Source organism: Podarcis raffonei, chromosome 1 (assembly GCF_027172205.1).
Source record: "Podarcis raffonei isolate rPodRaf1 chromosome 1, rPodRaf1.pri, whole genome shotgun sequence".
Lineage (NCBI taxonomy): Eukaryota > Metazoa > Chordata > Lepidosauria > Squamata > Lacertidae > Podarcis > Podarcis raffonei.
In genome coordinates, this window is record NC_070602.1 from 79,589,104 (window position 1) to 79,611,039 (window position 21,936).

At 43.9% G+C, this 21,936-nt stretch overlaps 1 protein-coding gene across 1 annotated transcript; it reads right to left on the reverse strand.

The window, feature by feature from the left end:
- Positions 1-303: 303 nt before the first annotated feature.
- LOC128417631 (acyl-CoA (8-3)-desaturase-like) lies at positions 304-18,037 on the reverse strand. The gene is made up of 12 exons (XM_053396577.1): positions 17,647-18,037; positions 11,250-11,360; positions 9,815-10,012; positions 7,569-7,670; positions 7,009-7,137; positions 6,720-6,777; positions 5,854-5,930; positions 5,202-5,299; positions 4,112-4,208; positions 3,785-3,864; positions 3,286-3,411; positions 304-1,916 (listed from the first exon to the last, which is right to left on the reverse strand). Exons 1-12 carry the CDS (start codon positions 17,866-17,868, stop codon positions 1,865-1,867), a joined length of 1,350 nt encoding a protein of 449 aa, XP_053252552.1. The 5' UTR covers positions 17,869-18,037; the 3' UTR covers positions 304-1,864.
- Positions 18,038-21,936: the final 3,899 nt, after the last annotated feature.

The following is a 21,936-nucleotide window of genomic DNA, read 5'->3' on the forward strand; positions in this document are numbered from 1 at the left end:
TTCTGAGCATTTCAACAAACCCCACGTGGGGACAAAGTCAGATCAAAATAAATTCTTTTAACTACAAAGACTACTCTGAGTATGCATACATAATCTGAGAGTAAATAAAAGAGGACTAGAGAAACTAGAGAAACGTACCCCTAGAATAAAAAAAAGTAGGTTTTCACACCACAGTTTGAATTCCTATGATTTCTTTTTGTAGAAAGATGTGTTAAATTTTGCACTCATTATCTACTTTCAAAATCTTTCACAAAAGCAGCTATGGTACCCAGTCACATGAAACATCTGTTGCTGATGTGTATGTCTCCCCAGTCATTTCACACCAGGCCCAACTTTGAAGTTGGTTCTTCCATCAATTTCAAAACAGCATACATTCACGTTTGCAGGCTACTTATTATTTTATTTATTTATTTATTTATTTATTGATATACATACAACTCTTCTACCATAGAAGGACTTCATGGTGACAATTTACAACAAAATTACATAAATTAATAATATAATACAATAAGACAATAGCAGCGACATTAAAAGAGCAACAGAGATGGTGTCATTGGTTGCCAAAAGTATACATTTTTAATTTTTTTGCACCTGAAAGATTTTTTTGTTTTAAATAAGAGTATAGGAGGGAGTTTTAATCAGGGTTGCCTCATGGAGAAGGCCTGCCTCTGCCTGGTTGTTGCCACCATCTAACCTCTGAAGGCAAGTCCACCCAGAATAGGGTCTCATCCAATTATCTTCATGAACAGACAACTTTATATGCTAAGCTGAACTATATCATCATGAGAAGCAAGAACTTTAGTTTGGGAGAAATGGAAAATGGCTTTGCTTGCTCAAGAAGCCTGCTTAGGACTTAATGAAAAGATTTCTGATAACCACAGAAAATTGGATCTTGCTTAATCATTGTTCCCTTTATTATGAAACTTGAATGACTGAGTGCTTATCAGTTTGGAAGCTAAATGTGGCCACCCCCAAAATAAGAAAGCGTTTGATTTGTGCCATGAGTTGTATCATTGTGTAATTTGTCCCATTATTTGGAGGCAAAACCTCTGGGTTTACACTGTCTCCCCAAAACAGCAGCTGTCTTTAGTGCTTTGTGTCTTTGTTTCAAAGGAGCAGTGTGCTGCTCCAGTCAACAAAAGCTATGGCACAATCCTGGATTTCTCCATTGAGGAGGAAAAACTAGAAAGGGAGGGCAGGGGAAAGAAGAGATTGGCCTCAGAGCTGGAAAGCCTACCAGGCGAGATGAGCGCTGCAACCCCAGAGTTGTTTACGACTGGACCTAACAGTTAGGGGGTCCCTTTACCTTTACCTGGTGCTACTGCCTCACTCTGCCTGAAAGTTGGGCAGACTCTAGGTCAACTCAGTAAATGCAAACCATGCTTTTGTTTGAGCAATCTGTGGAGTTCATTCAGTGGAACGAAGAAGATTCAATCTGGATGTTCAAATCTGGCAGGAGCCTGAGACATTTAAAGGACTGTGCAAAGTCTACTAAAGGAAACGATCAGGGTGTAAGGACTCAGAATGGTTGGGAGGCTGCTTGTCCTAATATACCTTTGAAACTGTTGTTGCAGGTGGAAATACAGAGGAAGCAAAGCACCGTTTCCCTTTCCCTATCTCTTCATAAGGTCTCAAAGTTGAACGAAGGCTCTTTTTCATTTTTCATTCCCCCACAAACAGAAAGGGGCAAGACAGCAGAGAAGCCACCCTTCTCTCTCTCACTCACTCAAGTTCAGCTCCAGCCCCACCTCAAATTCCTAAAGCTTCAGAGATCAGCAGCTCAAGGTGTGTGTGCCAGGGAAGAGGAAGAACAGGAGATCACAGTTCATCCCGAGGTGATTCGTCCCCAAAGTCCTCTCTCTCCTTAGGCGTGGATATAAGCATCCAGCCAGTGTTCCCCAGACTCCTTCAGCGTGCTGCAGAGGAAAAAAGAAAAGGGCTCTCATTAATCCTCAGCTTAGTTTCAGCTTAGTGCTTGTCTTTCTTCCTTGCGCTGTTAATTTCACTTTTAATTTGCACACCGCCTTTCTGTATTACTGTCGCTGAGATTAGCTGAGATTCCTGCATTGCAGGGGGTTGGACTAGATGGCCTTGGGGTGCCTTCCAACCCTACAGTTCTATGATTCTATACACTGGGCAGTGTAGAGAAACAAAAGGCGGTGCGAAGAAGCGACAAAGACTGTACACCTTATAACACAATCTGATCCAATACAAAAGTGTCATAATAAAAACATAAAGCATAAGCAACTTAAGCCAAATAAAGTGATATTCAATATTCCATTAGAATATAATAGCATACAATAAAATTAAATATCAGCAAATAATTATTGAACAGAAATTCACTCTCAGCAATTACAACAAACAATACCGTATTTTTCCGTCTATAAGAAATATATACCGTATTTTTTGCTCTATAGGACGCACCTTTTCCCCTCCAAAAATTGAGGGGAAATGTGTGTGCGTCCTATGGAGTGAATGCAGGCTCCTTGGCTTCAGCGATAGCGCTAAGTCTCCGAAGCGCAGAGGGAGTGCTCCCTCTGCGCTTCAAAGGCTTTGTGTTGCTTTTTGCTGAAGCCTGGAGAGCGAGAGCTGTCGGTGGGCACCGACCCCTCTCTCTCTCTCCAGGCTTCAGGGATAGCCGTGCGCAGCCCCTCTGGCAGGGAGAGGCTGCACGTGGCTATGGCTTCTTTAGCCCCGCGCAGCCTCTCCCGGCTGGAGAGGTTGCACACAGCTAAAGAGGAAGCCAAGACAGCGCAGTCTTGGCTTGTGCCATAGCCGCGTGCAACCCCTCCGGAAGGGAGAGGTTGCGTGCAGCCTGTACGCTGCTCTTTGGGGCTGGGAGGGAAATAAGATTTTTTTTCTTGATTTCCACCCCTAAAACCTAGGTGCGCCCTATGGTCCGGTGCGCCCTATGGAGCGAAAAATACGGTAGTCCTTATGTACTCATGTATAAGACGCCCCCTATTTTTGGGAACTTCAAATTAAGAAAACTTCCCTCAGCACTACCCGTGTATAAGACGAGCCCCAATTTTAAGCCTAATTTTTTGGTAAAAAAACCCTAGTCTTACACATGGAAAAATATGGTATCTGAACTATTATCAATAAAAATAACAGCAGACCATAGCCCGTATAACAACACAATACAAATTGAGAATCAATTTACACAACTTCTCTCTTCCCAGCTGGTTCTGTTGTTCCTAAAGTCAGGGTTTCGAAAAGGCTGCTAGGGCTGGAGGATGGGGGGGTGTACAAGGCAAGTGGGGAAAAGCCATTAATTGAACTTACTGCAATATATCTGCAAAAGCCGTGAGCAGGGGCTTGCATTGGTACTTAATACCATGCTTAGCACAGAGGGATTTCACCAGAGGCGCTACCTTCCAATAATTGTGGCGAGGCATCGTTGGGAAAAGGCTGTGGAAAGAGAACAAGAAACATGGGGAACCAGTGTGGTGTAGAAGTTAAAATGCCGCACCAGGACTTGGGATACCAGGGTTCAAATCCCCACTCAGCCATGCACCTCGCTGGGGGAGGTGACTTGAGTCAGTCTTAGGCTCTCAGCCTAACCTACCTCACCACCTTGAGCTCCTTGGATGAAAGGTGGGATGGAAATAATAAACAATAAACCAGTGGCAGAGCCTTCAGTTAGCCAAAGCCATCCCACCTCTATTGAAGTTCCCTAACCCTTTCCCACCCAATATGAGTATGGGCTGTCATTTAAATGAAGGCCTTTTCCAGACACATTCACACTGTGCCAGCGTCTCTCTTCCATATGTCACATACTCACTGATGCTCAATCTGGAAGTTCAGGTGCCCCGTGTACCAGTCATTGAACAGGGATTGATCCACATCACACGTCGCTGCGAGCTAAGTGAGAACGAGAAAGGAGAGAGACCGTTAAACGGCCCGGCAAAGGGGAACAGCTGCCTCCAGAACCAACCCCACCAAAATGTGACCATGGCAACTGGGCCATTTGAACCACTCTCTCTTCGACGGAAATGTAACCTTGCCCTTTCTAAGGAGGCCATGCACTTGAAAGCGCAAATGGATGGCCAAACCTATCAGATGAAAGAAAGTCATTGTCTCTGGGAGGAAGAAGTACATATTAACTCACCTGAGTAGACACCCAGTCCAAATTCTTATCATAATCAATATTCATGGGAATGTGGTTCATCTGTGAGACCCAGAGAAACCAAGTGCTTTCTAGGAACCTGGGTAGATCAACACAACAACAACAACAACAACAACAACAACAACAATCACCATTCTGTCAGAGATTGGCCAATACCACCTCATACAGAATGAAAAGGCCTAATTCTTTCAAAGCAAGTATTTTTCTACACCCTCCTTCCGCTTACAAGGCCCTATTCCCTTTCTGCTCCTGTAGGAGTGATGAGAGTAAGGGAATAAGAGGAGCAAATGCTCCATGGGCCTTCCTTAGGTCCAGCAGACTTACTTATGGGAATTTTCCAGTGCAGATATCTCTGGGATTTGCAGTTTTACCAAGGCCTCACAAACAGCCTGGAAGACCTGGGAAACTACGGGATCTTTGCCTTGGAGATGTCTGCTATTGTTTGTATTTCATCGAATTGGCACTGCTAACTCCAGAGGAGTCTATTAATAGTTAGGCAGCCTCTTGTGCCAGTGAATGAGCCTTTTTGCCACATAAGAACATTGCATGGATACTGAAGTTTCAATTTAAAAAAAAAACACCACACATACCAGGTGATAAATATAATGCTGGAAACATATAGGGTGAGATCTCTTAACAAATGTAACACATTTGTGCAAGGACTTCTGCTCACACAGCAGCACTTATGCCCCCCCAACATTAGCTGGGGGGGGGAGTCAGAGGTAGGCCCAGAGCAGCATGTGGGGGGAGGGGAGGGGGATTGTTCCATCTCACAAGCTGATGTACTTTGTGCAGACAAAATGTCTGTAACTGCATGGTGCTGAATTCCACCCATTTCTGTATTTTACTTTTCCACTATCTGAATGCAGAGTAGGGGGCAGAGGAACAGTCTCTCTTGGGACTGACGGACACTTTCTTGGACTGCTTCGCTAGGCCAGGCCAGGGGAGATCATCTGCATGGCGGATCTGTTCACGCTGGTGGGATAATTTGAGATGCAAAGGAAGCACTTTGTACATGCACAGATGCCCCCACCCACCCCACCCATGAGCGTTTTGCATACAGATTATTTACCTGGCCAGCCAGTAGAATGCCATGAAGGTCTTAAATCCCATTAAAGGAACAAACATGAGACAAACGCGGATGTTGTAGAACACAATGCAAGAAAACTCCTGCGAAAGAAAACTGGGTTAAGGCAATAAAAAAGATTGAAAACCGCTGCCTTTGTATGGTGCAATTATGATGGCTTCAAAGGCCATGATGCTATGTGACTCAGAGCAATGTTTGCATGTATGGAAATGCCCTGGGAACTGCATCATGTTAAGAAGAACTGCCTCCATGGTATGGAAGGGGATCAGTATCAGTGCAGATGGGACATATGTTTCTGCACCGGAGTGGATATTATGAAAGGCCGTACAAATAACAAATCAGAGGAATGAACAAATGAAAATCTCATGGACATTGGTCTTCTTGATTACTGTAGATCTAATACGCCCTCCCCAAACTGACATTGGTTCCAACATACACAGGCCAAGTGGATTTGTTTACTCTGTTTATTCACTAAAGTAAACTCATCCTTCATGTGACACAGGAATAAAATAATGATTTCTCTAATGCAACTCTGGTGGCTAGCTGCAGGCAGTGCGGACACAGGACATCTGCATTCCACCATTACATTATTATCCATAGAGGAAACAGTGCAGTTACAAGTTCACAGATGACTCACCATCCATTTTTTCCTCTGAATTGCGAAGCGTATTATAATCAACTGCACAAATACAACGAAAGTCATCGGTGCTAAGACTATGGAGAAAAAGAAAAGCAAACATAAAACAAAGAGGAGTATTTTCCTTCAGTTGTAATAACCAAGCTATCCAAGCCCCTAAGTATTTCTGGGTATTTCTCATCTCCCAGGTAATTCTGGAGCAATCATACTGAGCTAAATTTAAGTTGGAGGGGGTGTCCGTTCAAGATCCCTTGCAGCCCTGTGACTCTAGAGCTGTCTGATTTGCATTTGTAGAAATGGACAATTTTTTAAAAATGAAAATGGTCAAGCTTGGCATAATTAAAGAGCTGGCCTAGAGCAGGTGATTTGTTGCCATAGGAGCTCAAGGCTATTTGACTTTCATCCCTCCCGCCCTGGCTGGAGGTGAAGTCAGGAAAGTGTGTATCTGAGAAAGAGAACCAAAACAAAAACAAAACCTCGAGAGTTTTGAAACTGAAGCTGAAAAGAGACGGAGCAGCTCGACTTGCTTTGTGGAATTGGTGTCCCCCCTTCTAATCTGCTGGAGTTTTGATGCTGTTAAATTTCTTTCTTATGCTCAGCTTGTATAAATGTGTGGGGAAATGCTACTCATCTCCAGGGATCTTCATTCTGCAGAAACAAACCCTAAGCTGGGAGTCTGAAGTCTCTCACTGCTCAGAGATTGGGGTTTGTGTAACACTAGTAAAGATAACATTTCTTCTATCTATCCATTTGCCTCTAGCATATTTTTTTTCAAAACCTCCAGCCTCTGATCTAACAAGCTTCGGTCCTAATCCCCAAAGAGACACAGCCTTGCTGAGGGTAGCAAACAACTGAGAGAGACTCACGGATGAAGTATTTATGCTGGTGCTGGTAAGGCATGTATTTCTTCTTCTTCTTCCCAAGCTGCGAATGGAGAGCAGAAGTAATGCGTTTAAACATAGGTAACAACTTTGCTGACCTTTTGCCACTGCACAGATTTTTCTTAGAGAATTTGATTCAGGAAAGAAGCCTATGATATATGTTTGCAACATGAAATTGGCTTCCATGGCCATGTTTGCACATAAGGCTAAACCAAACCATGGCTCTAACCTACTGTGCCTGTTATTCATGGTGTTCATTCCCCTGTCTACTCACCTCCTCAGAGAGTGACTTCCCCAGGCTGAACAGGAGTGGATGCATGTTGAGATCTGGGTCCTTGCGGAAGCAGTTGGGTTTGGCATGATGCTGGTTATGCATATGGTTCCACCAGCTGGGGGGCCCTCCCTGCAAACAGAATAAAAAGAAAATTCCACCAATTTTTCATTATTCATGTTGGTGGTGTTAGAGTAACTACGTTATGTGCTTATTCCTGACACACAAATTGGAAAAAAAAATTGTCCAAAATGACAACGATGAGAAAACAGAGAGAGACAACTTCAGCCTCCTAGGGCACTCTGATGCATAGCTGTCAACTTTTCCCTTTTCTTGCGAGGAATCCTTTTTGGAATAAGGGAATTTCTCTTAAAAAAAGGAAAACATTGACAGCTATACTCTGATGTTGACCTGAGAGTCGCAGTCATTTAACAAAGTATTTGATGAGAGTATCAAAAGTGAAGTTATTGAACTAGAATTTATCAGGAAGTTTGATTCTATTCCTGCTTAGCTTCTATGAGTTCTAAGCAGGAAAAACCCCACTCTCAATACTGGGCTCTTACTTTAAGTATTCCTGACACAATGTGGTGAGCCAGTCTATTCCACTTGGGCTTCTGAAAGACGGAAACATGCCCAAGATCATGCTGAAGAAAGCCATACTGGATCTGGAAAGCAAAAAAGCAATATCAATACATGTTGATAGGCTATTTTCCACAGATGAGTTAGTAGGAACAAATGGCTCACTCTTTCACTAAGACTTGGGAAAAGCAACAGCAGCTATCCTACTCATTCTGCCCCTGTTTAGTTCCCCACACATTTGCAACGGAAATTGGCAGGAAGCCTGGGCACTTTTATCAGAAGGAGAACTGGTTCCCATGAAGTTAGTACTATAGAAAAGGGCACTAGGCCTTCCTGCATGGGTATATATCCTCACTTCCCACGGTGGCATAATAAAAAGGCTTGCCTCATGAATATTGCTTATAAAAGTTCGGACACAACACAACAGAACAATGAAATGGAAGATTTTAAGTATTACAGTAGCATTGTGGAAGCCACAGTCCATGGATTCATCCCACAGGGTGGTGTAACTTTTAAAGGCCCACAACTATGTAAACAAGGCCAGTCACACAGATCTTCACCTTGAAATCATCAGCTCCCATACTAGCCAGGCATAATATTTATGATAAGGACCCATTCCATTGCAAATGGCTCTACCAAATGGCCACTGGCCTTTCAAGGTCAACAGCTGTGTGTGTGTGTGTGTGTGTGTGTGAATTCCTAAAAAAGCAACTCACACAGCACTACCATAACATCAAAGGGTGCCAGCATCTCTTTCCAATGAAGCAACTTTTTGCTATTTCTCTGTTAACAACTGACTTTTTTTGCCTCAAAATGAAGAAGAAAATGCTGGATTGACATCTTTATCAATCTACTGTGACTCCAAGGTCTCCTTCCTAGACAGTCAGTTCCACCAGTTCAGACCTCATGAACATGCATGTGAAATTAAGAACTTTATTTTATTTTTGCCTTGACATGCATCACTTCATACTTGTTTACACACATTGAGACCACATGCATTTTGACTACAAAGCTGTGCCTGTCTAACTGGCCTTTCGCACAGAACCAGCAGCATTGCAGAGAAAACTACCTTGGAGCTGCTGGCATTCAGAGTTCTACCAAACAACCCTAATTTTGCTTCTGGGACCTCACAACTACATTTCCCCATGCCATTTGTGCCAATGTGCACCGCAACCTCCGCATCACTATCTACTACTACTATCTACTATGCTATGCTATCTAGGTGACAGGTGATATCCACAACCTTCACATCAGACAAGCAATAAATCCTACGGCCTACACACCGATCACACACCCAGTTGTCAAATTGCCCACTACTAGGATCATTCCACCTCTGGAGAAGTTCTCTCAGGACAGGTTTTCTTTAGATCAAGGAAAGGTCAGGCAGCATAGTGCGTCCTGGCTTCCAGGCCCTGTTGCCGAACTTGCCTGGCTGTTTAACTTGCTTTGACACTTGTCCGCTGGGGCTCCCTGCAGCTTGTGGAGCTGGCTCCTTTTGCTAGGTTGCTCTAAATCAGTGTTTCCCAGACTTGGGTCTCCAGCTGTTTTTTTGGGACTGCAGTTCCCATCAGTGCTGAACACTGGTCTTGCCAGCTAGGGGTGATGGGAGTTGTAAGTCCATAAACAGCTGGGGACCCAAGTTTGCTGGAGACCCAAGTTTGGGAAACCCCACTCTAAATTTATATGCCTGGCTAGTTCCTCCCAGCTGCTGTTGCAGTCAGTAAGGTCAGGTGTATGGCTGAAATTCATGAAAGTAGGGATTTGAAAAAGGGAGTAGTAGTCTCAAACAGTGGATGTTGATTGACTGGACAATGGGGAATAAGATGACTGCAAATTAACTCCTTTGGGAAATTTTCTTATTTTAAAACTTTTAATAAAAAATAAGTAGCTTTTGCCTGTTGCAGAGCAGAGCACGCTTTTAAAAGTGCAAGTTTAGCTGTAGTTTTAAGTGGTACCTTGAACTCCCACTTTGACAAACTAGACCAATTTTCAGCTGGTAACATTAAATTTGTGTGTTCAGGTTCCCAGGTTTGATGCCTGATAACTCATTTAGTAGGGATGTGAAAGTCACTGTAGGCAGTATTTAGCTAATCACCATGATATGCTGAAATTCCACAAGCTATGCCAAATGCTTAGGGGGGTGAGGATATGACAAAGCACTAAGACAGGTAACTGGTCCAGAATAGTCCAGACTGAATCCTGCTGCACACAGTAATGCAAACACATTTACCTGTGCAATGGTGAACAATGCTATACCAATGAGGAAAGGGGTCCATGTTTTTCCGAAGTACCAGATGACGAGCCAGGATGCAATGTCTATCAGGAAAGCATGCAGGAACATGAAGGCGAAGAAGGGATAACTGGCCTTCAGGAGTCCAGATCTCTTCACTGTGCTGTGCAGCTCACGAAAATCTTGTATCAGCATATCCTGTGAGAAATGACCATGGTTAAGTTCCCCCTTCACAAAGTACATGCATCTGATTTGAACTGTAGCATTACTACACTTTCTCTAGAGAGATCACGATGGTAACAGAGAGGCCAAGCCAGCTGGTCAGCTCTCCTTCAACAGGGGGTGGGATGGGACAGGACTCTAAGATAAGAGGGGCGTGATGATTTCAGGGCATTGTCTAACCAGGAGCAGTGGAAAACCACTCTCTGCTCTGTCTCTCCACAGTAACTTCAAGGAGTGTAATGAATGGATTTTCTGTAAGAGTTGAGGTTTTTCTACCCAGATGCCTCCTGTGCTGTTGTTGGCATCTGTCTATCTCGAAAGACAATGGAATGCTCAGATGTCAAGACCCTGACTTCTCAGCCTCACTGATGTGGTCCAAAGGAAAGCAGAGCAACACACTTGGCACCAGCTTGGTTGCTGGAGTTGCCAGAATGAGGCATCTAAGACACCATCCAACTATCTTAGGGATTCCACTCTGGATCTGTTTAGGGTTTACTCCTTAGCCTTTCCTTCTAACAAAGATATCCTGCAAGGCAGCAGAGTTTTAGGGCCAGAATTTCCCTTCTCTGCCTTCTTGACCATGAGAGCCACTTGTCCGTTCCATCTGCCAGAGCCTGTCTTCGCACGCAGGGGAAGTGCACTTGGCATGCTAGTTGCATGTAAATCCTACAAGGAAGCAGGGCAATCTCACTAGGCTCCAACTCTGCTTTGCTATCCTCATCTCCTTCCATGAGGATGAAATCCAAAGTGTGGAATGCCTTTGCTCCTCACATGATCTAGATCCTCAATTTTGCAGGGTTCTAAATTGTGCGGGAAATCTCCCCATTTTAGCCATAAACACAACTTTACTGGTGACCAGTGAAGAATGGGGCAGGTGCTTAGTGAAGGATCAAGGCAGAGAGATTTAAATATCCAACCAGATCCCTCCACCACCTACCCAGTTGCACAAGTTTATGGTTGTCTCTTCCATGGTGGCTGTGTGCAAAGCCATTCTCTTTCACATCTCTACCATGGGGACAAGGGGTGAGGAGCAATATTGAGGTTCTAAAGCATCATGAAAAGTGTACCCTTAGGGATCCATGGGGCCTAAGCCACCAAAGGGAAATCCTGCAGCTAAGTTCTTTGGTATCTACAATGTGCTTTTGCTCAATTAGAACATGTAAAGCATTTTAGTCCAGTTGCTTTTGCCATGCACACCACATGGAAAACTTACTTTTTTGGTGGGTTCACAGCTTGGTTGATCAGGTGCCAGCTCCCCAATTAGCAGTGAGCTCAGGTATTTCTTTACTAGGTCCTCATCCTTGTGGAAAGCGGTGAAGGCATCCTAAACACACACACACACAAACAAACAATAATGTAAAAGGATGTAGGGGTCTTAGTACACCACAAACTTAACATGAGTCAACAAAGTGATGCAGCAAAAAGAAGAAGAAGAAAGAGCTGATGCTATTCTAAGCTGTAGGAACAGAACTATAGGGTCCCAATCAAGGGAAGTAACAGTACTGTTCTGTTTTGCCTTGGTGAGACCCCACCTGGAGTACTGTGTCTAGTTCTGGGCACCAAAATTTGAGGATGATATTGACAAGCTGGAATGTGAGCAGAGGAGGGTAACCAAGATGATCAAGGGTCTTATGAGGCAAGGTTGAAGGAGCTGGGTATGTTTAGCCTGGAAAAGAGCACACTGAGAGGAGATATGATTGCCATCTTCAGATAACTAAAGGGTTGTCACATGGAGGATGGAGCAAGCTTGTTTTCTCCAGCTCCAGAGGGTAGGACCTGAACCAATGGGTTAAAGTTACAAGGAAAGATATTCTGACCAAACAAGAACTTTTTGATATTCTGACCAAGAACTTTTTGACAGTAAGTGATCACTAAGCTCATTCTGGGTTGATCATTCCATTTTTATTTTTATTTTTGGGCATTCTAGAAAGGACTATCTAGCAGGATATTCTTCACTGAATCCTATGATGAAATGAGATGCTTTTAATGAAAGGGCTGGTGCTGTGCTATTTATATTGTAATTATTGGTATGGTTTTAATAGATTTTATATATGTATATAGTTTTAATTTTATCAATGTTTATGTTTTTTAATTATTGTTTTTTCTATGCTTTTAGCGGTTCTTATTTTTTTCTTTAAGCTGCCTTGAGTTCCCTCAAGGAAAGGTGGGGTATAAATACATATACAACAACAACAGCAACAGCAGCAGCAGCAGCAGCAACAACAACAACAAATGAACAACTATATTTTATTTCTGATAAGTAAGTTTCACATTTTGCTGTAAGTACTTGTGAAGCCAGTGATTCACAAATCAAGACTGGTATACAGTTCCTGTTAAATGAGTTAACAGAAACTAGAGGTCCAAGACTGATAGTAATGATCACCCATTATGATGTCATTTGGTCTGATCTTCAGGAAAGCACTCTCCTTTTTTTAATTTTCCATGGGCCTCCTTGATTTTTGGTTCGGGCAAACTATAGTTTGCCATAGAATCCAAACCATGAACAATAGTTTGCGGTAGTCCTCTGGAGCAACAATTTGCAACCAAAGTTTGCTCATTCAGATGTAACAGGAAACTATGGAAGAGAACTGAAGTATACAAGGAGAGAAAGAGGGAGCACATCAGCCTAAGGAAGGTCAAGCCTTTGTTTAGCATTACATTTGAATTAGCCCTGTAAAGAGACTACCCTAATTAACTGCATTCAGAATTCAGCATCAATAGAATCTCAGTGGTCATTCAAAATAAACAAAGCAAGTGCCTTGGCCTTGTGGCTGAAAAGAGCTCAGAAACATGTGTGCCTGGTGAGGTCTCAGAAGCCAAATGGGCTGAGCACAAGAAGCAATGCTGAGGGTTGAGGATGTGTTTTTGTGTGTGTACAGAGGCTGGATCTAGACACATCAAAGAAGCATTTCAGTTTAAACAGGGGAAGCAGGTAAAGAAAAACAGGACTCCAGGCCACTATCTGGTGGCAATATCACATATACAACACATACAAATAACTTTTAATGTAACAGTCCAGCTGAGTCCAAAGGCCTTCAGGCAGTGACTCTTTGCTTATGACTGTGAGTTTCATAACCAGCAAGAAATCTTCCACCCACAGAAGGCTTCTGTAGATGCCAACAGAGTTTACACGATTTCTCAAAGGAGCTTCCAAACTTCAGAATGAACTCACTTTAAAATGAATCACATTTTATTGTACCCAATTCCTTTCTCACGTCACATTTCAGTTTCATCAAACACCTTTCCAGCGACATATATTACCAAAAGTTCAACAGATGGATAGGCAAGAAGTCTTTCCGTGTTTTCTTATTCCCTCAGAGGAGGAGACATGAAAATCACAGCTAAAGACAGAAGGCACTTGAAAAATCATTGAAGGAAGAACATAGTTATTATTTTCTTCATAAAATGTATATACTGCTTGATTGTAGAAAAAAACTCAAAACCTCAAAGCACTCAGCAATGCCCTAAATGGCAAACCCTATGTTAGTTATAGTTTTGGTGGGTGAAGTCAAATGCAGAGGCGTTCTGAGCACTGCCCCCTGTTGTCAACATGAGTCAGTGCACATCAGTATCTTTCCCACCCGCATTGATTAAAAGGCCGATTTCTGATTTGGGGTGACAGAGTACAGCAGCAGTGATGTAAACATGGGTTCTCCTACCACACATGCTTCCTGCTTCCATTGGCCCATTCTTGTGGAGTACTCTGCCAATAGATACAGCAATGTGTCTTCTGTGCCAACTTTTAAATACTTGCTCAAACCTTTTCTATTCTGCCAGGTCTATGCGGGCAATTCAAAACAAATCCTTTCGCAATGGTTGATGGATGTTTAACTTTTTGTGGTTTTTACTGTGTGGTTTCATTTTTCGTTGCTGGAAACTGCTTTGTTTTTTTAATAAAAATCACATAGTGGTATATAAATATGTTTAGAAGTAATATTCAAACAACCCGACACAGCATGCATCACCAGTCAGAAAACTTTTCCAGTGTTGTGCTTACGTGGCACATCAGATGGTGCCGTGATTCCATTAGCTGCTTGCACTCAAAAGTGGTGCCAGGAATACCTTCTCCTATGTTACGTTGTGCCATTAAAACAGTACATTCCAGCCTGACGACCCCTCCAGATGTCACTTCGTGATGATTTGTATTCACGATGATATTGGGGCACTTTTACACAGTCCTGCTTTCAATACTGTTTGTGCCTGCAAATGTTTTGGGGGCAGATAGCCTGTTTCATTTCCAATCAACACACACCCTTTAACCACCTGCTGTAATCCTGGAACTTTTTATGCTACTGATGTTCTGGGTTTATTCTTTTCTCCCTCTTTTGGTGGTGCACTATAGGGTAAGCACATCCCTCCAGATGGCAGTAATACAGTAACACTGATGAAGCACTGGAGAACAACTAACCAAGTGGCATGGCGTGTGGACAGTCCAGTGTAAATTCACTACTAATGCACTATTATTGCATCAAGGACATGTTGAAGAATATACCCACAAACAACAACAAAACAGTCTGGAGGGCCCCATAAGTCAATTCATTCCAGCTTAAGACATATCAGACTAAGAAACATCTAGCATGACCAGATGTCATAATTATGCATCAGCCTCTTGTTCATGTTCTCAGAAGCGATAAAATCTGTAAGCCTGGATATGGCCCAGGACATTTCTCTGCCTGAGGTAGAAAGCCCAATGACATCTCCTCCTTCACTCACCCAGTGTTGATAAACATATTGCAGCAATCTTAATATAAATGGTAATTTATAGGCTTTAAAAGTACCCTCCATCCTACTACCTGAGGCACGCTGCCTCACTTGCCTAATGGTAGGTGGAACCCTAATTATTTCGCTGGCATCTGAATCCAAGAGCGTCTGTGGTTTGTGACACTGAAAGACAATCATGTAAGAACACGATGGAGTCCCAGGAATCTTTAAATGGCCCTTGTGGCCTAAGCCAGTCCATTCCAGTAGGAGGTACAAACGCGGTGTGAAGGCATATCAGATGAGGAGATTTCATGGGCATGGTGAGCACATGTCGTACTGAGGAATATTCTAACTTGTGGGCATCAGCCATGTGTCCATGTTGTAAGCCCCGAAGCAAGGATGGGGGAGGAAGTCAATATGTAATAATAGTAATTATTTATTTTGTGTACCCCACTCATCTGACTGGGTTAAATTCAGCTCACATTTAAATTCAAACCTATAAATTCACAGTTTCCAAAATAATATGATAAACAAAATGCAGCTGTCCTTTGAAATTCACACCTATCTGAATATTGCGATGCCATTCTTTAAGCAAACAACATTTACCAAAATACATATATTGGGTTAAGGTGTGCATACAAATAAATATGTTCATGAAAATAGCATGAATAGTAAAATGACATTTTACTATGTCTTTATATGTGCTGTAAGCGGCCCAGAGACCCTGGAGAAACCCAGCCAGATGGGTGGGGTATAATAATAATAATAATAATAATAATAATAATAATAATAATAATAATAATACACAAATGCATCACAACATGTGTACATTAGTCAATGCCAGGGATTTTTCTCAGCCAGAATTCACTGGAATTCAGTTCCAGCACCTCCCAGGTGGGCGCCATTGCCATTTTAAGAGAACAAGAGAGCAGTTCATGTTGAGTTCCAGCACCTTTTTCTAGAAAAATGGCACTGGTCAAAACCACTGAAGAATTTTATGAGGATTTTAAAAAGAATAATTGTAAATTCCCGTAGAAATGTGGAGAATCGATTGGAAGATTGGAAGAGAACCGAGAGAACTGATATATTCCTCCCCCCCCCCCCGCCCAGAAGGAATCCAGTGCATGTTTTCTGCCTGAGGTAGAGAAACCGATTGACACCTTCTCCTGCCCACACACCCTAATGTTGGTAGAAATATTACGGCAAACTAAATAATTGACACGTTCCAGCCTTTTAACACTAGTCCTTAAATCTATAACTTGAGTTGGGCTGCCTGCCTCAGTCTTCTTGGCACTGAATAACTCACTGGCACCTGCTGCAACTACTTCTGAGATCTGAAGCAGTGATAGGCATGTGAGAACGCAGCTGATGTTTGCGACTCTTAGCCAATGTTTCATTCCTGTTCGTATTACCCTGTGGGTATTAAACAGGTGGCCAGGGACTTACTAGGGGGAAAGTTGGTCTGGCTACTCGCTTCAAAGAAGACACCTTTAGGCAGTGTAACTCCACCACAACTTTCTGGATCCCTGTGAGGGTGGCTGTGCATGAATGTGAGCACCTGCGTTATTAGTTAAACCCTTTCTGTAAATTGCTTAAACATCCGGGAAAATCCAGATGTATGGCAACCCATGTCAGAAGTCTAGACTTTTCCCGTGAGGTGATGCTCAAATTGCATGCTGGGTCAGAGCCCCTTTAGTTGCTGCATTTAAAAGACTATGGGGGGGCATGATTGGACTAAAACGGGGGTGGGGGGAGGTCAGAGGCATGTGAATTTCTCAAAGAACCCCACCCTTCAACTGGAACCCTGCATTCTGGCGCCTTCTTTTCTCTCTTTGTGCACCATGGTATTTCTCCATCTCTATTTCTTTGTCATGGGAATTTCCTCACAAGGCAGATGAGAATTATCAGACAAAAATTGCACCAGGTTTTATGCAAATTAAGCTGAAACGCTGTACACCCTTTACCCAGGAGTGAGTCCCTCTGAAATCAGTGAGGCTTACTTCTGAGTAGACATCAGGGAATCAGCAGCTTTTCAGATTTAGGTGGACTTTAACTCTCATCAGTCTCAGCCAGCATGACCAGTCATCAGGGAGAATAGGAGTCACATCCCAGCAACATTTGGAGAGCCACAGGCTCTAGGATTGCACCATGTCAATTAACACCAACTTCAGTTACATGTAATTTGAATAAACCTGTTTTTGTGGGTGCCAGAATGTTCATTTGGTTAGGAACAGAAAATATATATGTAAAAATAAAATACCTTTAGTTTACTTTGACATGCAAGAAGTGTGCTAGAAAGTGTGCCCAAGGCAAAATGAGAAAACTTTAAATCACCAAGGTCAATATCCGGCTCATAACTGTTCAGTCAAGACAATCCCAAACACAACATCCTTTACTTACACTATTCTTAATCTCAGGTGGTGTTTTCTAAATTTTAATTTCAGGTGTACAACAGATTAGTATATTTCATAGTTTGCCAATTTAATCTGCAAAGCTAAGACATTCTGTAGTGAAATATAAAATTGTGGCTGTAATTCTAAGTGTACTTACCAGGGTTAAACTCAGAGGGCTGCAGGGATGGATCTGCTTTGCCAATGCATTCCCTGCATTGAACTCTCCCCTCTCCAGCTGTTGAGCAGAGGGTGCAACCCTGCTCTCTACAAGGGTCTGCTTTGCCAGTGTGTTTCTTGCAGGGAACATGCTGGCAAAGATGCACCCAGTAGGATCGAGCCCCATCCCCATCAGCTGATGCAAGCCAGTGATGTTAGACTGCCATGACCTCATGGACCAAATGGGATCCCCTAGCAGGTCTATGGGCTGGAGTTTCTCTACTCCTGATTCAAGACATGTGCTCTGCCACTGCGTGATGGTCCTTCTCCACTGCTCTCTGCCCCGCAATAAGGTCTCACCGTGGCATCTTGTCCGGAATAGTGGCTGATGACGCGCCTTCCTCCAGGGTGCCGCCAATAGAACTTGCTGACATCGTAGACTTTCCGGTTGATGACCAGCCACCTCTCTTCCTTGGAGTTCCCTTTGCCCGAGCGGAGTCCTATCTCCTCCCAGGTGAAAAGCTGTGGAGCATCTAAGCAAGGTTCCTTTCCTCCTAGAACAGTGCCTGACTGTGGAGGCATTCTGACTGACAGTGCAGCACCAGCTTCTCCAGCTAGTTACTGTGCTCTTTATCCGGGTTGGAGCCACCTGTTTCATATTTCAGACAGGTTTATATAGATACACACACCTGTTGCAGCAATCCAACCCACCACCCAGGACATTCTGTTACTTCAGGCATTCTCTTTCAAAACAGCTGCCTTTCTCCTGCTCCTCCCTTTGGCTTCCTTTCCCCATAATTTTGCAAGAGTCACCTTTCCGTCATGCCTGTGCATCCTTCACACCTACTAGACCTCAGAACTGGGAGAACGAGCATGTGAATAATTGTCGCTTTAATAAATACAGCCACATACATAGAAGCCATTTATCTTTGGGTGCTCTGAATTGTGCGAGAGTTATAGCTTCACCCCAATAGAAGTTTGATATTTGCCAGCCACCATCACAGATCACTTCCAGAGTAATATTGCTTCCTTTTCCAAGCAACAGCATTAAGAGAAGAGAACATGGAGATATAATCACAACAATTATGCCACAGGAAGGGACAGGTGAGAAATTTAATGTTTGTGTTTGAAGCCAAATCTTCCCGTTGCGAAACATTATGAGAATTGAAACACGGTCATCCTTTGATACCTGCAATTTTTCAAATCATGCAATTCAGTTCTCCAACCATAGTTTACGAAAATAGATATATTAGGGGAAAGTGTGCATGAAAATGAAAATAACACAGAAAATTGTATTATATTGGGGAAACTTGTTTGCAAACAATTGTATGTTAGTTAAAATTGTGTATAAAATTGTATTAAAGTAATTCACATTAAATTCCGCATGAATTTTTATTAGGATTTTTTTTAATGCAAGTTACTGCAGAAATGTGGATAACTGGATTTAATAAGCACCAAATGAGAAACTGAGAGAATAAAAAAAACCCTTATCCCTAGCCACATATTGCTCCAGTGAGTGAAAAGAGCTAAGTATGTGTTCCCTCAGAGAGCACGTAGCTTTTTTACTCACTGGAGTGATATGGGGCCACCCCCCATCCATCTGTTCTAGAAACCACCCACCTCAACATTATCTGAATTGAGCATCAGTTTGTTGGCTCTCATCCAATCCATTACTGAGGCAAGACAATCATCCACTGCCACACCTGTGCTGTGTGTCATCCACATATTGCTGACAACATAGTCCAAACCTCTGGATAACCCCACTCAGTGGTTTCATGTAGATGTTAAACAGCATGGGGGGTAAGACTGAACCCTGAGGAACATCACAGTGAAGACTCCATGGGGCAGAATAGCATTTCCCAAGCATCACCCTCTGGAAACAACCAACCAAATAGGATTGGGAACACCACAAAGCTGTGCCACTCACCCCTAAGTCAGACAGCCGCTCCAGAATGATACCACTGTCCTGAAAGCCACAGAGAACATTGATAAGAATTAACAAGGACACATTTCCCTTCTCTCTCTCTTGGCAAAGGTCATCATAGGTAAAGGTAAAGGTACCCCTGCCCGTACGGGCCAGTCTTGCCAGACTCTAGGGTTGTGCGCTCATCTCACTCTATAGGCCGGGAGCCAGCGCTGTCCGGAGACACTTCCGGGTCACGTGGCCAGCGTGACAAGCTGCATCTGGCGAGCCAGCGCAGCACACGGAACGCCGTTTACCTTCCCACTGGTAAGCGGTCCCTATTTATCTACTTCCACCCGAGGGTGCTTTCGAACTGCTAGGTTGGCAGGCGCTGGGACTGAGCGATGGGAGCGCACCCCGCCGCGGGGATTCGAACCGCCGACCTTTTGGTCGGCAAGTCCTAGGCGCTGAGGCTTTAACCCACAGTGCCACCCGCATCCCAAAGGTCATCATACAGGGCACCAAAGCAGTTTCTGTACCAAAACCGGGCCTGAAGCCCAGTGGCGGAGGTCATGCTCTGGCACTAGGGGGCGGAGAGCAGGCGGGGGAGTGCCTGGCGCGCATCCCAGGGTCATGGTGCGCCACCTGTGGGGGTGTGGCGCCCAGCACGGGCGGGGAGGGCAGCTGTGATGGCACTCCATCAAATCAGAAACCGGGACGGCTTCTCTAAATCAGGGATGTCCCTGGAAAATAAGGACATATGGAGGGCCTGAGACACACACACACATTTAGGGACACGTACAAAACTCCTTCATACACATACATATAGGACATACACATACAGAGACCCCACCCAGCTGATGCATGTAGGTCACTTAAGGAGGAGGCAATGTTCTTTCCATGCTGTGGGGATTTTCATTCCCATTACAGCCACAGGCTATGAAGAGAAGATTAAATCTCTTCAGCCAGCCTAGCATAATGAGAATGAGTGAAAGTCAGACAAGTCCTGCCTAGGTCTGCACCCTATTCTCCCTGTAGCATCACTACCACCTCCAAAATATTGAGTTTATGGCTCATGGGCCACCAGCTAAAGCTTGGTGGAGCAGATCAGGCCTTCAGACTGCACTTGTTCCAACTTGTTGGGTTCAGTGGGGCTTGCATCTGAGTAATGATGCTTCCAAAGAACATCAAGTCCTTGGTTTTAAATACTACGACATTAACTTGTTATCCTCATCTCATTTTAATTAGCAGGGAGACTTTATGATCCTCAGGTTTTTCTCCAGGTTGCATGTTAAGGGGGCAGTTTTTTCAACTCACAATCCCCTCCATCCACCAAAAGGAAGAGGCCAATTGTTCTGGCAGGCTGCAATTTATCCTGTCCCAGGTCCCAGTGCCCCTATTGGTCACTTGGTCCTGCACCCAGGGGAACACCAAAGACCTCCTGCCACCATAGTTCAAATGCTTGGCAGGTGGATGATCCAGCCTGCCATTCACCGGTTCACTAGAGTGGCTCAGGGCCTGTCCACAAAACTGCCTGCCTGGGAGGGCAAATGGACTTTCTTCAACCCACAATCCACTCCCTTGGTTCTGAACACCACTGTTCTCACTTGAGTACACTTGCTAGGAGAGTTACACTACATTTACCTCTGAAATGATATAGGAATCTGTGAATTACATTTTAACTAGATCAAAATTGTACATATCTAATCTGAAAGATAATGATTTTTATGGAAAATATGTTTTCATTTATATGATGCAAATGACAGGTCCTATGTATCAGCCGTAATCTTATTTAAAAAGCTGTCTCATCTACTTTTGGTGTGTCTCTTTGGGATTTAAAAAAATATCTGGCAGGGTAGATATATGTGGCATTATTTGCTAGATGGCTTTGAGCAACCACAAGGTTCCCTTTAGGCTTGGCATGTAGATCTGGATTGTGGGAGCCAGGAAGTCATGGCAAAGGCTTGTAGTGCCACCTGGTGCCTTGCTGACCTTGGTGACCAGCATGTCCGTGCTTTACAATGTATTGGAATGTATTGACCTTAAATGGAGTTGTGTTTCCTCTGGGCAGTGATGACCCTATATGGTGTGGGTGGGTTTAAGCCTTGGCCGGATGAGGTAACATGAGACACTGGAATGCAGCCATGCGGCTGGAGAGAACAAAGGATAATAAAAGTGACCGGAGGAGAGGAGAAGATGTCTGAATGAGCTGCCCTCCGTCCATGGAAATATGCTGGCTCTCTGCGTCTTTATTTTATGCTAAATAAGCGCCATTTGTAACGGCTGGCTCCGACACTGGATGACAAACAAACTGGTGGGGCCATGCTTTGCTTGTCAAGCTCATATACTCAATGTGGCAAGGTGAGACAGTTGCCTCAGGATGGCAGGTTCTGGACAGCTAGGGGGCAGCAGATCTGACCTCCAAGGAGCATGCTGCTCACCGCCTTCCCCCCCTTCTTTTGCTGCATGCCTATGGCCCACCTGCCACCTGTCCACTGATGCCCATTCATCTCTAATCTCCTTCTACCCCCAGAAGGGCAGGCACATTGATGCGGGTGAACTGTGGGTGAGCGGCCGGTGGGTGTAGAGGTTCAGGGAGTCTCCTGGCCCAGGCTGTTGTACTAAGAAGCGGTGGCAGTGATACTACCTTCTAGGGTTGGTTTTCAATTCTGTTCATTTGGCTACTGCTATCCCAGCAAGAAGGCTAGCTCCAAGGCTATTGGGAGCTGGTCCCTTGACATAGGGTT